Source organism: Spinacia oleracea, chromosome 4, assembly GCF_020520425.1.
Source record: "Spinacia oleracea cultivar Varoflay chromosome 4, BTI_SOV_V1, whole genome shotgun sequence".
NCBI lineage: Eukaryota > Viridiplantae > Streptophyta > Magnoliopsida > Caryophyllales > Amaranthaceae > Spinacia > Spinacia oleracea.
Window position 1 is genome coordinate 61534348 of NC_079490.1, and position 14824 is coordinate 61549171.

Here is a 14824-nt window from a genome sequence, read left to right on the forward strand (position 1 = left end):
AGAGCTAACTTCTTCCTGAATTTCCTGAGTAGTGCTAAGCTTCTTCCCAGTATCATCATACAAAATATCAATGCTATTCCTAGCTATCCTCTCCTTCATTGCACTGAAAAAGAACTTAGAATTAGAATCTCCTACTTGCAACCACTGAATTCTTGCTTTCTGTCTATATGCACTCTCCTGAATATGCAAAAACTTCTTAAGAGTCTCACTACAATCCCTCTCACTTTGTTGCACATTGCTATCAGTAGGGCAAGAAGCTAACTGAATCTGAATTTGACCCAAATCAGCCCTTAACCCCTCAATTCTCTCATCAAGCTTAGCAAAATCTTTATGATGTAGCTCCTTCAATCCTTGCTTTACTGCTTTCAGCTTAGTCCAAACCCTGAACATGGCTCCACCCCTTGAACAGGACACATCCCATCCCTTTTTAACAACATCAAGAAACAGAACATGATCAGCCATATAGTTAAAAAATTTAAAGGGTCTACTCCCCCCTCCCAGATGAATATTGCAAGACATAACCAGAGGTGAGTGATCAGATATTCCTGGAGGCAAATAATCCACCACAGCATCAACAAACTTAGAATGCCACAATGCATTAGCAATGGCCCTATCTATTCTGGAACAGATTCTCAAGTTACCTTGCCCCTTATTACTCCAAGAATAGTAACTCCCACAACTCTTAAGCTCAGCCAACCCTGCAGCACCCATACAGCTATCAAAATCCTTAGCTTCCCCTTCTGTAACTGCATTGCCATTTACCCTATCAGCAGCTAATAAAACTGCATTGAAATCCCCCATGACAAGCCAAGGACAATTAACAGTACTACTGAAAGTAGTGATCTCTCTCCACATAGGTCTTCTAGTATCAACAGAGTACAAACCATACACAGCTGAAAAGATAGCATCAAACAAGCCATTCTTAGTAGTAACATGACAGTGAACACACAATTCAGTTTTTTGGATAAGCTGAACTGACACCAATGCATGCTTCCAACCAATCCATATCCTTCCCCTAGGAGAGTGCTCATAATTCATAATCCACTGCCACCCAACCCCTATTTTCTTCTGGATTTTACAACTATTCTTCTCCTGAACTTTAGTTTCTAACAAAGCTACAACACTAATGTTATTACTGAAGGAAATAATGCCCTTGGTCCAAGTATGCATTCTATGTTAAGTCTAATAAATGCGGTTCAGTATTAATTAACAAGTTAATAATTCAGTGAGATCAAGTGAGCTGAATGCCTAGCTAGAGGCCGCTTCAGTTCAAGTGGAATTAATGATATTAATCCACAGCTTACTCTTGACTGAACCCGTAGGGTCACACAAATAGTACGTAAACGGATCAAGTATTTAATGGCATTAAATACTCTATCTATGGATATTCGGAATCGACGGATCTTGGTTTCAGTGGGAGCTGAGATCGTCACAGGCAAGAAATGAATACTCCGGAAACGATGATATTACCGGAAACGGAAATATGGATCGTATCGGAAATATAAATATTATCCAAGTCGTAGATGTTGCCGGAAACGGAAACATGGTACGTATCGGAAAATATTATCGGAAATGGAAATATTACCAGAATCGGAAATATTGCCGGAAACGGAAATATTGTCAGAATCGGAAATATTACCGGAATCGGAAAATAATTCCGGAAACGGAAATATTAAATATTTGTTCGAAACGGAAATTAATTCCGGAATCGGAAATGTTAAATATTGTTCGTATCGGAAATGAATTCCGGAATCGGAAATTTAATCGGAAGCGTATCGTACGAATAAGCATCGGACGAGGCCTGCCGGACGAGGGCCCAGCACGAAGCCAGGCCATCGCCCAGCAAGCCAAGCGCGCCACACAAACAGCCACGCCAGGCCCAGCGCAAGGCCAGGCCCAGCAGGCCGTGGCAGCGCGCACAGCGCGCGCAGCGCGCGCGGGTGCTTGCGTGGGCTTGTGGCTCGCGCAGGCCTCGCTGCGTGGGCTGCTGCTCGCACGCACGCATGGGCGGCCCATCAAGGCTGCCGTGTGTGTGTGCGTAAGTGTTTGTGTTCGTGCACGTTTCCTAAAACGTGCAGAGTTCGGTTAATGATTAAATTCCTAATTCTATTTGATAAATTAATTAAATTAAAGTTCTTGTAGGATTCTAGGTTTAATTAATTTGTATCTGAATAGGATTCCAATTCCCTTTCCATAACCCTATAAATATGTGGCCTGGGTTCACAATTTATAACGAGTTTAAAAAGTATTCAAAGTGAGTTTTTGAGAGAAAAATTCAGCCACACATCTTGCTCAAAAGTGCCGAAAATTCTAGTACCTTAAGGGCGATTCTAGTTGGTCAATCTTAAGGCGGATCCGGACTTGCTGTGGACTATCTACGGAGGGACGACACTTGGAGTCCTAAAGACTTGTTCTTGCTCGGTTCGGGCGCAGCTAGGGAGGGCACGCAACAAAGAGTATGCATCTAAATTATGCTATATGATTATGTGTAAATAATATGTAATCCTGGGTTAATGGTTGTTTCCGCATGATTTATGTAATATCATATGTATCATAACCTAACAGTGGTATCACGAGCCCCTTATTATTTTCATAATCTAAATTGCATAAACATGGTTAAATATTACAAATTTGCAAGAATTAAAAGGGGTGATTAATTTTCGTAATTGTTAATTAATTGCAAATTGCGTTTATTTAATTATACGTACGCAGTTTTTCGGCAGTTTCTTCGTTACTCATCCAAATCGAGTGATTTTTGTGTCAATTCCGCATGTAAAAGGCATTCTAAAATTTTGACAAAATTAGTATTTTTCTGCCGAACCCAGAATTCTCAAATTCGAAGCCTAACTATGACTTTTCGAAGGTTTTAGTTTTTCGAATGCAAAAATTTCGTAAATTTAAGATGTTAAATTAAATATTTGCGATTCTTGTTGATAAATCTTGAATTTTTGATTGACCTACTGCATATGTTTAACAAGTTTGAATGCCTAGTCTTGTTAATTATGCAATCTAATTTGTAATTATGATTAATTTGTTGAAAATTAGAATAATTTAGAATTAATTTGATTTTCATAATTAATTGTAATTTAATTAGAAACCTATGATTAAAAACCACCATAAAAATTGTAAATTTATGATAAATTTTAAATTTTTATGACCTAGACTTGAATCCATAACAATCGGAAATCAATTGGATAATAAATTTTCGATTTTTCGCCCTAAAATTATGAAATTAATAATATTTATTAATTTGTCATTAATTTTATAAATTTTAAATTTTGTATGCGATTCGTTCATATAACTTGCACGCACAAAGCAATGGACGCTTCGTGTTACCCTTAAGGGGTGTTGTATAATGCGGTCATGCGACGACGAGCAAGGGAGCTCGTCGCCCGTGCGGCACGAATGCAATGAGCAAGGGCGTAGTGCACGAGCACAAGGCAGCAGCCCTGCCTTGTGTCGTGGGCCACGAGCAATGGACGAATGGGCATGGGCGAAGGGTGAGCCAAGGCAGTCGCGTGTGGGCAGCAAGCGAGCTGCGCCACAACGCGCACTGCCTCGCGCAAGAGCGCGCAGCCTCGCGCGCAGCGAGCGCAAGCTCGCGTGCCACGAGCGCTGCGCCCAGCGTTGCTTGCGCGCACAGCGAGCGATGGCTCGCGCGCACAGCGAGCGATGGCTCGCGTGCGACGAGCGCTGGCGCGCGCGCAGCAAGCACCACAGCGTGCGATGGCTTGCGATGGAGATGCAGCAGCTATGCGACGAGCGCATGGGCTGCGCGCACATGGCCAGCGATGGCTGTATGCGTGCGGCCCATGGGCGTGCAATGCGTAGGGTGTTTGCGTTACGATTAGATCGTTTTGAATGTTTAATTTGAAAATTTCAGTTCACGTAATTTTAATTAATTTTAAAATTAATAATTTAAATTATTTTCTTGGATTTTAATTTTGAATATTGTAATTATAATAAATGTTATTTATTCTAATTATTTTACTAAAATTAAAATCATGAATTAATTTAAACACGACTGAAATTAAATTAAACTTTTGGATTCAATTATAAATTTATATGAGCTTTAAATTTTAATTAAATTTGTATGTTTCCGGTTAGACTAGAAATACATTTTTATGTTTAAAATTAGTAAAGAATATGAATTTATTGGTCTAAGTGGGAGCGTATTTTAGTCATAAACTCTTGATTAGGTCTACAAATCCTTAAGGTTAAAACAACTTGATTAGAATTAATAAGGACTGAATAATTGGTAGATTATTGGTGCCCTTGATTAATTGCTGCATTTATTTACGTGATGCATAATGTGTTTTACTAACCAGCTAAGTGGGCCATTCATGATAATGAATGGGTGAATGGTATATATTGTATATGTACTGTTTTTCAGGTTATGAAGTGACTAGTATGGCCCAAATAGGATAGAAAATATGGTCTGCGTACCATTAATTTGAATGTAATTGGTCTAAAGAACCAAAGTTATTTTTCAATTCAAATATGGTCTGCGTACCATCAAATAGTTGTAATTAGTTATAGCTTATTCTATTTGAAGAAAATGGTGCCTCCCACGGAGATTTTCAAGACGGACTTTGAAGTTAAAGCTTCAAGATGAAGTCGGGCCATACTAGATCACAAATATCTTATGCATGCTTTAAGTTATTTATTGCTTTTAAATATGTCTTAAAATGCATGAGATCAAAAGCTTGATTATGTTGCATGATTAAGGATTTTAGTTCACTTAAAATCTAACCAACATAGTAAGAGCCTTAAGTTCCAAACTTAAAAATTGAGTTAAAAGGTGCCATGCCAAAATATACACTTGCTTGGATATCCTTTACATCAATCTAGTAATAGTTTTCGCTCAGCGAGGTGTTACTTATTGGTCCTAAAGGGGCAAGGTACACAAATAATTGTGAGTACATGTTAGTTTTGGTGAAACTCAACGATATAAGTAAGGAGTCCTTTTATGTCGTGGCAAAATCGATAGGTTTACCTAATAAGTTCTTAGACGTACCTATCAACCAAGAGTAGTTTCTAGACTATTAGCAAAAGGCTTTTGCTTACCTAAAATGTTTTAGGATTAAGTCGACAAACTGTGCTTAGTTCTTCAATGATTTTAGGATCTTGGAATCATTTTATTCACACCTGCCGGAACAATAAAATCGAATAAAATGCTAATAACTTGTTTGAATTGCATGGTTGCTTTAATTTCAAGTTATTATTCATGATAAATGTTTAGACTTTGCATGCTTCAATGTATGTTTTAATTATTGTTTATAATTAAATATCTTGCAATGCAATAAATCCTTTTAGAAAGGTAACAGTAAATTTCCTCGATTGGTAGTGAATCCAAGAACGATTCACGGAAATGAGAGAAAGTGAGCAATTTAAAATGTACGTTTCTTTTAGCGACTTTTATGGTTGTTTTCGAAGATCAAAATCGAATGGCAAACCAATTGGTGCTTGTGAATTCAAAATACAATGTAGTTTTGAGATCATAAAGCATTGAGCTTAAACGCTCAGCTTTACCAATGGTTAACAACCTAATATCTTTGTCCATTTAATTCTCGAATGAGTCTAGTCCCTAGACATTCGAATAGATCGATACTTAGAGAACTTTAGAAGCTTCTGGTAAGATCATCTAGTTGAAACAAAATATTCAACATAAATTAAAATGGTAAAGAACCTTGTTGGTGACATTGGACATGTCTAACAAAGTATAAAAGTCAACACTAAAGAATTCAATTCTTAAGACTATAAGAAAGGGTACAAGAAATAGGAAAACGAGGAACAAATGAAAGGAATTACGATTCCGTTTCTACCTATAAATTTATGTTTAAAGAGAAGTGACCTAGCAATCAAACTTCCTTGGTATCATATACCGCTTGAGGTTCTTACTTCGGTAATAACTCAAACAATGGAAGCTGGGATACACTAATGACCTACAAGTGGGAAATGAAGCATGGCAATGCTACATTAGTTGTAGGGTCATCTAGTTTGTTTTAAGTCCTTTCAAAGGCTGGAACTAAATGGCTATTTTGTTCCATAATCAGCATACCTAAATTTCTGCTTCAAACACAGAAAGACTCACATTCAGAAAAAACAATGCTTGTTTGTTTGTTTATTTGAATGAAATGGTCAATTACAGGTTGAGTCAATATGCTTGATTAAAACAAACAACTCTTTAAAGAACTTTACTAGGTTCAAATCAAACCCTTGATCTGAGTTCCATTAATCTTTGGCACTGTTGCTTAGACCATATCAACAAGTTAACATTCATAAGCTCTATTTTGATGGACTTTTTGAAAGTTGGTTGAATTCTAGATCAACTTAAGACAAGCTGGTCTTACTTGTTGAAAGTAACAAAGAATATGAACTATTGTTAGAACGCCTAGACGATAGAGTTCAAAGCTAAAGAAAGGTTTTATGACTTTATTATTTCACATGGATTTGAGTGAATATAGGTTTATTTACTCAAAGTGATATAAGTTTTAATCTGTTTGACTAGTTCAAAGATTCAGAAGTATAAAATCCACTTGGCAAGAAATCATAAAGATCTAGGTTAGATCATGTTGATGATTACTTGAGACCAAATATGATCATCAATGATTGTGTGTTGTAATTTCACAATCTAGGTCCATAAGATATGGCATATCTTAGTTGGAATAATCGAAGTCAATTAGCACTTGATTCGATCAATGATGAATCGTAAAGACTTTTCCTATAATTTCTAAAACAAAATGCTCAACTACCACCAAACTAAACCAAATTCGCCAAAGCTATTGAAAAGTAATTTCAGAATAACTTTTCTAAAATATATCTAGAGAGTTGCAAAACTCAGTGGGAGCTTAGTGTTTGTCATTCGACAAACTAAGGCCCAAGTATAGATATATGTTTCACAAGGGTATTGTTTCTACCACGAATTTTTTGAGAACATAATGTTTGTTTGCTCGAAATAATGTCCTTTTGGAGATTCGTTTCCAAAATGACCAGTGGGAGAAAATAGACCTCGAAAGTCTTCGAGGCGAACAACAAACATAAACGGACATTCCGGAGGCTTTTCGAAGTGCTTCAGAAAATCCGAACTTATTCTTTAAGGACTTTAGAAGTGGCTTTAAAGAATAGACATCTCTTAGAAGACTTTACAAGTGCTTCAAGGAGAACAGAATATTCAAAGGACTTTCAAGTGGCTATTGATATTCTATTGTTTGATGTTCTATACCCAAGTAGGCATAGAATTCAAGTCACTGAAACTATGAGATTCTTCTATTAGATAGTGAAGAAACATAGAGATCAGGTCAATGAAACTATGAGATTCTTCTATTAAATAGTGAAGAAACCTACAACTTGCAGTCAAACTATTATCATGTAGATTAATGAGTTTGTGACTTGTAAGAAAGCTATGACGAAACCCAGATTCCCTAAAATGGTTAGAGGCCATATATAGACTCAAATGTTTTAAAAGGTTAGAGGCCATAAAACATACTCAATGTTTTGATGACAAAATTGAAATTTTGTTGATTTGCAAGAATAGTTTCACACCTATTGGTTGCAAAGTTTGTTTTAAAGGATAAAAACCATCAAACATGAAATTGTGTTCACACACAAAGCTAGATTAGTTGCTAAAGGTTACAAGCAAATTCACGATGTGGATTGTGTTGAAACCTCATGCAAAATCGTAATACTTAAGTCTATAATTCAAGCAATGATTGCATATTGGTACATATGGCAATTGGATGACAAAACATCTTCCTCAGTCAAATGTTGGAAGAAACTATGTACATGCTATGTCATAGGATTTGTGGATCCAAATAAATGCTTGAAAAGAAAAGCTAGTTTATAAAATCTAAGTACAGATTTAAGCAAGCAATTGGGAATTAGAAATGTATTTTAGTGAAGCTAATAAGTATTTTAGTTTCATAAAATATACATGATTCTTATAGATATATAAGAAGTTTAGTGGGAGTACTTAAAACTTAATTGGTCCTATGTGTATTACACACATATCTCTCTGTTGTGAAATAACATTCAAATGCTAATGACTTAGATTTGAAATTATTCATCAATAATGGACCATGGCGAAACTTAGTACATATTGGGTATTAAGATCTATTTACAAAGATCTTATAATATTGTTTTGGATTAAGTAATGGCATTTACTAAATCAAACACGAAAGTCTCCATTGGAGATATTCGACCCATGTGAATAAATCTAAGTAAAGGATGTTTGAACTATGTATAAGCATTTACTAAGTTAAACATCAAAGAATCTAAGTAAGATTCTTAAACCTATATTATATGTCAAAGAATTTAGCTGAATTTAGTATCTACTGAAACTAGATAAGCTAAAGTTACATGAATAGAATTCAATTGGGAAATATTCTGCAAAAGAATTTATCATGTATGATATAATATGAGGATCGCCAAAAACGTATCGTATGACTTTAGGCATGACGAACATATACCAATCTCTATTGATCTAAGTGAAGATCAACTAGATTGAGATCAAGAATACTTATGGTACTTGAAAAGGTACATAGGAATAGTTCTTGATTCAAGGAAATAAAGATATGCTAAATATTGATGCTACACGCATAAACACTGGCAAAGGATCAAGCAAGACCCTTTGGAGTTAACCATTGATAAGGACGAGCTATAGAGCATCGTGTTTTGAAATGGCAACATGGATTGGAGACCATGAGTTGTTGCGTGGGAAATTAAAATATTAATTTCTATGTTCTAAGATACAGCTGGAAAGTTTTCCACATGTCTGTGAACTGCTTGGATAAGTAAATCCAAACAAAGCATCACTAGCAACAGTTGAAGTAAAAGTAATTATTGCCTAAGAAGCAATAAAACAGGGTTGTTTAAAGTTCTTCACTGAACTTGGGTAGATCACCTGTCTGCTGGCTTGATGGTTCTTCATTGAAAAATGCGTAGAACCACTCTTGAAGCAAGAAAAACGTCTGCTAACTTGATGGTTCTTCATTGCAAAATGAGTAAAACCACCATCGAAGTAAGAAAGACTAGATCACATAATAAACAAACTCGAAAAGATCTTATCATCATATCTCGAAGAACATTCGATGAAAAGGATATTAAGATTGGCAAAGCATGATAACTAAACCTATGCAACAAGTGAGAAGCAACACTCACGTTGTAGCACTGGAAATCAAGCATAGCTTTGAATTCCATGAATTGTTTTAGAAGATGGGTTTGAGGCCCATGGTTATAAAACATTGGGGTTGAACATTTATCATATATGAAATGTATTTTCATATTCCATTTAATCTTGGTTTAGTATTAAATGATGAGTCCCTTCAAATTTGACGATATATTCAAGATAGACTGTCAGGACCAGTCCTGTGACTAAGAAATGTCTATAAAGTGAACTTGAATGTCAAAGGTTGAAAATGGTCCCTAGTCGGAGTTTTCTATAAAATTGGACGCATAGAAAACGTTAGACGATTAGAATGCAAGATGACTAGTAGTTCTGTTTCTTGAACTATGTGGACATGGCAATGTTATAATCATTTGCATAGATACTTACTTTGGTAAGACTAGTATCGGACAAGACCTATGAAACTTTACTGTAAGAGATGAAAATCTGTCATAAGTAAATTTCATTAAATTATTAGACACTAAATCCTCAATACCTGAGTGATTTGAGATTACTTGTTTGAGAACTGGTTGCTTTGACGTTGACCAACCGTCGCACCGTAAAAGGAGGCTATAAAGGCAACGCTCAGGTAATCACCTATCAAACGAAGTCTAATCTCAAGATCGCAAGATTGGGATTGTCCTCCCATAGTTCGGGATGAGATGCTTAAAAGTTGTACAAGGCCACTCGGAGAGCTAGAAACTGTGAAATGCATGGCCGTGCTCGGATGAATCATAGGCTATGATTATCTGTTTATTTGATCAGTTGAACTCTGAAACCGAGGAACACCTCTGGACATAATAAGGATGACAACTCTTACCTTATGTTCAAGAGCAAGCATCGAGCGACAAAGGAATTAGGAAATGCACACTTGTCCCTAAGAACAAGTGGGAGACTGAAGGAAATAATGCCCTTGGTCCAAGTATGCATTCTATGTTAAGTCTAATAAATGCGGTTCAGTATTAATTAACAAGTTAATAATTCAGTGAGATCAAGTGAGCTGAATGCCTAGCTAGAGGCCGCTTCAGTTCAAGTGGAATTAATGATATTAATGCACAGCTTACTCTTGACTGAACCCGTAGGGTCACACAAATAGTACGTAAACGGATCAAGTATTTAATGGCATTAAATACTCTATCTATGGATATTCGGAATCGACGGATCTTTGTTTCAGTGGGAGCTGAGATCGTCACAGGCAAGAAATGAATACTCCGGAAACGATGATATTACCGGAAACGGAAATATGGATCGTATCGGAAATATAAATATTATCCAAGTCGTAGATGTTGCCGGAAACGGAAACATGGTACGTATCGGAAAATATTATCGAAAATGGAAATATTACCAGAATCGGAAATATTGCCGGAAACGGAAATATTGTCAGAATCGGAAATATTACCGGAATCGGAAAATAATTCCGGAAACGGAAATATTAAATATTTGTTCGAAACGGAAATTAATTCCGGAATCGGAAATGTTAAATATTGTTCGTATCGGAAATGAATTCCGGAATCGGAAATTTAATCGGAAGCGTATCGTACGAATAAGCATCGGACGAGGCCTGCCGGACGAGGGCCCAGCACGAAGCCAGGCCATCGCCCAGCAAGCCAAGCGCGCCACACAAACAGCCACGCAAGGCCCAGCAGGCCGTGGCAGCGCGCACAGCGCGCGCAGCGCGCGCGGGTGCTTGCGTGGGCTTGTGGCTCGCGCAGGCCTCGCTGCGTGGGCTGCTGCTCGCACGCACGCATGGGCGGCCCATCAAGGCTGCCGTGTGTGTGTGCGTAAGTGTTTGTGTTCGTTCACGTTTCCTAAAACGTGCAGAGTTCGGTTAATGATTAAATTCCTAATTCTATTTGATAAATTAATTAAATTAGAGTTCTTGTAGGATTCTAGGTTTAATTAATTTGTATCTGAATAGGATTCCAATTCCCTTTCCATAACCCTATAAATATGTGGCCTGGGTTCACAATTTATAACGAGTTTAAAAAGTATTCAAAGTGAGTTTTTGAGAGAAAAATTCAGCCACACATCTTGCTCAAAAGTGCCGAAAATTCTAGTACCTTAAGGGCGATTCTAGTTGGTCAATCTTAAGGCGGATCCGGACGTGCTGTGGACTATCTACGGAGGGACGACACTTGGAGTCCTAAAGACTTGTTCTTGCTCGGTTCGGGCGCAGCTAGGGAGGGCACGCAACAAAGAGTATGCATCTAAATTATGCTATATGATTATGTGTAAATAATATGTAATCCTGGGTTAATGGTTGTTTCCGCATGATTTATGTAATATCATATGTATCATAACCTAACAATTACTAGCTAAAAACTTCTTTATTTCAACTACTTTAATGGGATCATTCAATCCCCTCACATTCCAGGTACTAATGTTCATGGTGGATCAATTGGGAATTCCACTCCCTCACCACCAGCAACCAATTCCTCCCCATTCAAATGGACTTCAGCAAGCCCCACAGTCTGAGCTGGAGTTCTAATATCTCTTCTTCTCCTTGAAACAACTCTCCACCCTTCATCAAGCACTGGAGCAATTGGAGTAAAAGGCTTATCATAAACAGATAACTCTCCATTCTCCCCATCATCCTCTTATACAGTATCATTAGCAGTCAACTCATCAGTAGTTTTTGGTTCAACAGTTGGTTGCACTGCTTTAGGTTTCCACACCTTCACAACCTTCTTTCTCTGAACATCAGCTGGCCTAAATCTTGTGGTATTGACTCGTGTCTGAGTACAGTCATGCCCCACAATCTTACACTTCTGGCAATAAGGTGGTAGCCATTCAAACTCAACCACCTGTTTAACAATGTTACCCATAGGGTCCTGAATCTGCACAGATTTAGGCAAGTCACCAGTTACATCCACCTCAATGAGAATTCGAGCAAATGAAATTCTTTGCTGTTTAGAAGTACATTCATCAGCATATAGAGGATCTCCAAGCAAACTCCCTATTCTGCTCAATGAATCACCCCCCCAACAGCTCAGTGGTAAGTTAGGCAACCTAACCCACACTGGAACTACCCTCAATATTTCCTCCTGGAAATTAAAACTTGCTGTCCAAGGTTTAACAATCATAGGTTTGCCAAAGAACATATGAGGACCAGCCACCAGAACTGATTCCTTATCCTTCTTTGACTGGAATCTGATTACAAAATAGCCCTCATCATGGAGGAAAATCTGAGGTTTACCAACTTGGTGCCATTCTTTTGCAATGAATCTCAAAATAGCCCCAATCGAAGGTTTTTCCCCAACTACATACATGACAACTGCATTTCCCCATAGATCATTCATTTTTTGTATCTCATGCTTATCAAGTACAGCTATGGGTTTACCATCACAGACTGTGGGAGCAATAAAATTCAACGCAAAACCTTTAGAAGGGAGTGAACTACCTTTGAATAGACTCACCCATGGTTTTGGTTCCATATCCAGTCGCCTTTGAGCTGGCTGCGTGAAGGAAATAATGCCCTTGGTCCAAGTATGCATTCTATGTTAAGTCTAATAAATGCGGTTCAGTATTAATTAACAAGTTAATAATTCAGTGAGATCAAGTGAGCTGAATGCCTAGCTAGAGGCCGCTTCAGTTCAAGTGGAATTAATGATATTAATCCACAGCTTACTCTTGACTGAACCCGTAGGGTCACACAAATAGTACGTAAACGAATCAAGTATTTAATGGCATTAGATACTCCATCTATGGATATTCGGAATCGACGGATCTTGGTTTCAGTGGGAGCTGAGATCGTCACAGGCAAGAAATGAATACTCCGGAAACGATGATATTGCCGGAAACGGAAATATGGATCGTATCGAAAATATAAATATTATCCAAGTCTTAGATGTTGCCGGAAACGGAAACATGGTACGTATCGGAAAATATTATCGGAAATGGAAATATTACCAGAATCGGAAATATTGCCGGAAACGGATATATTGTCAGAATCGGAAATATTATCGGAATCGGAAAATAATTCCGGAAACGGAAATATTAAATATTTGTTCGAAACGGAAATTGATTCCGGAATCGGAAATATTAAATATTGTTCGTATCGGAAATGAATTCCGGAGCCGGGAATTTAATCGGAAGCGTATCGTACGAATTAGCATCGGACGAGGCCTGCCGGACGAAGGCCCAGCACGAAGTCGAGCCATCGCCCAGCAAGCCAAACGCGCGCCACAAGCCCAGCCAAGGCAGCGCCCAGGCCCACCGCAAGGCAGGCCCAGCGCGCGCCAAGGCCGCGGCTGCGTGGGCCTCACTGCGTGGGCTGCTGCTCGCACGCACGCGCATGGGCGGCCCTCGTGGCTGCCGTGTGTGTGTGTGTTTGTGTTCATGCACGATTCCTAAAGCTATTAGGTTTTGGTATATGATTAAATTCCTATTCCTAAAAGGATAAATTAATTAATTAGAGTTCTTATAGGATTCTAAGTTTAATTAATTCGTATCCTACTAGGATTCCAATTCCCTTTCCATAACTCTATAAATACGTGCCTAGGGTCACATATTTTTGAGAGATTAATTCAAGTATTCAAAGTGAGTTTTGAGAGAAAAATTCAGTCATATTTCTTACCTAAGAGTGCCGAAAATTCTAGTACCTTGAGGGCGATTCTAGTTGGTCAATCTTAAGGCGGATCCGGACGTGCTGTGGACTATCTACGGAGGGACGACACTTGGAGTCCTAAAGACTTGTTCTTGTTCGGTTCGGGCGCAGCTAGGGAAGGCACGCAACAAAGAGTATGCATCTAAACTATGCTATATGATTATGTGTAAATAATATGTATTCCTGGCTAAATGGTTTTTCCGCATGATTTATGAATTGTCATATGTATCATAACCTAACAGTGGTATCACGAGCCCCTTATTATTTTCATAATCTAAATTGCATGAACATGGTTAAATATTACAAATTTGCAAGAATTAAAAGGGGTGATTAATTTTCGTAATTGTTAATTAATTGCAAATTGCGTTTATTTAATTATACGTACGCAGTTTTTCGGCAGTTTCTTCGTTACTCATCCAAATCGAGTGATTTTTGTGTCAATTCTGCATGTAATAGGCATTCTCAAATTCGAAGCCTAACTATGACTTTTCGAAGGTTTTAGTTTTTCGAATGCAAAATTTCGTAAATTTAAGATGTTAAATTAAATATTTGCGATTCTTGTTGATAAATCTTGAATTTTTGATTGACCTACTGTATATGTTTAACAAGTTTGAATGCCTAGCCTTGTTAATTATGCAATCTAATTTGTAATTATGATTAATTCGTTGAAAATTAGAATAATTTAGAATTAATTTGATTTTCATAATTAATTATAATTTAATTAGAAACCTATGATTAAAAACCACCATAAACATTGTAAATTTATGATAAATTTTAAATTTTTATGACCTAGACTTGAATCCATGACAATCGGAAATCAATTGAATAATAAATTTTCGATTTTTCGCCCTAAAATTATGAAATTAATATTATTTATTAATTTGTCATTAATTTTAAATATAAATTTTAAATTTTTATGCGATTCGTTCATATAACTTGCACGCACAAAGCAATGGACGCTTCGTGTTACCCTTAAGGGGTGTTGTATAGTGCGGGCATGCGACGACGAGCAAGGGAGCTCGTCGCCCGTGCGGCACGAATGCAATGAGCAAGGG

The 14824-nt window shown here is 37.5% G+C and overlaps 1 protein-coding gene across 1 annotated transcript; it reads right to left on the bottom strand.

The window, feature by feature from the left end:
- Positions 1 to 11547: 11547 nt before the first annotated feature.
- On the bottom strand, positions 11548 to 12597 carry LOC130471573 (uncharacterized). The gene is made up of 2 exons (XM_056841776.1): positions 11839 to 12597; positions 11548 to 11757 (listed from the first exon to the last, which is right to left on the bottom strand). Exons 1-2 carry the CDS (start codon positions 12595 to 12597, stop codon positions 11548 to 11550), a joined length of 969 nt encoding a protein of 322 aa, XP_056697754.1.
- Between the last annotated feature and the right edge of the window lie 2227 nt (positions 12598 to 14824).

Coding starts and splice junctions, on each gene's coding strand:
- LOC130471573 (XM_056841776.1), bottom strand. CDS start 12,597: ATGGAACCAAAACCATGGGTGAGTCTATTCAAAGGTAGTTCACTCCCT. Junction 11,758..11,838: donor AGAGAAAGAAGGTTGTGAAG/GTGTGGAAACCT, acceptor ACTGTATAAGAG/GATGATGGGGAGAATGGAGA.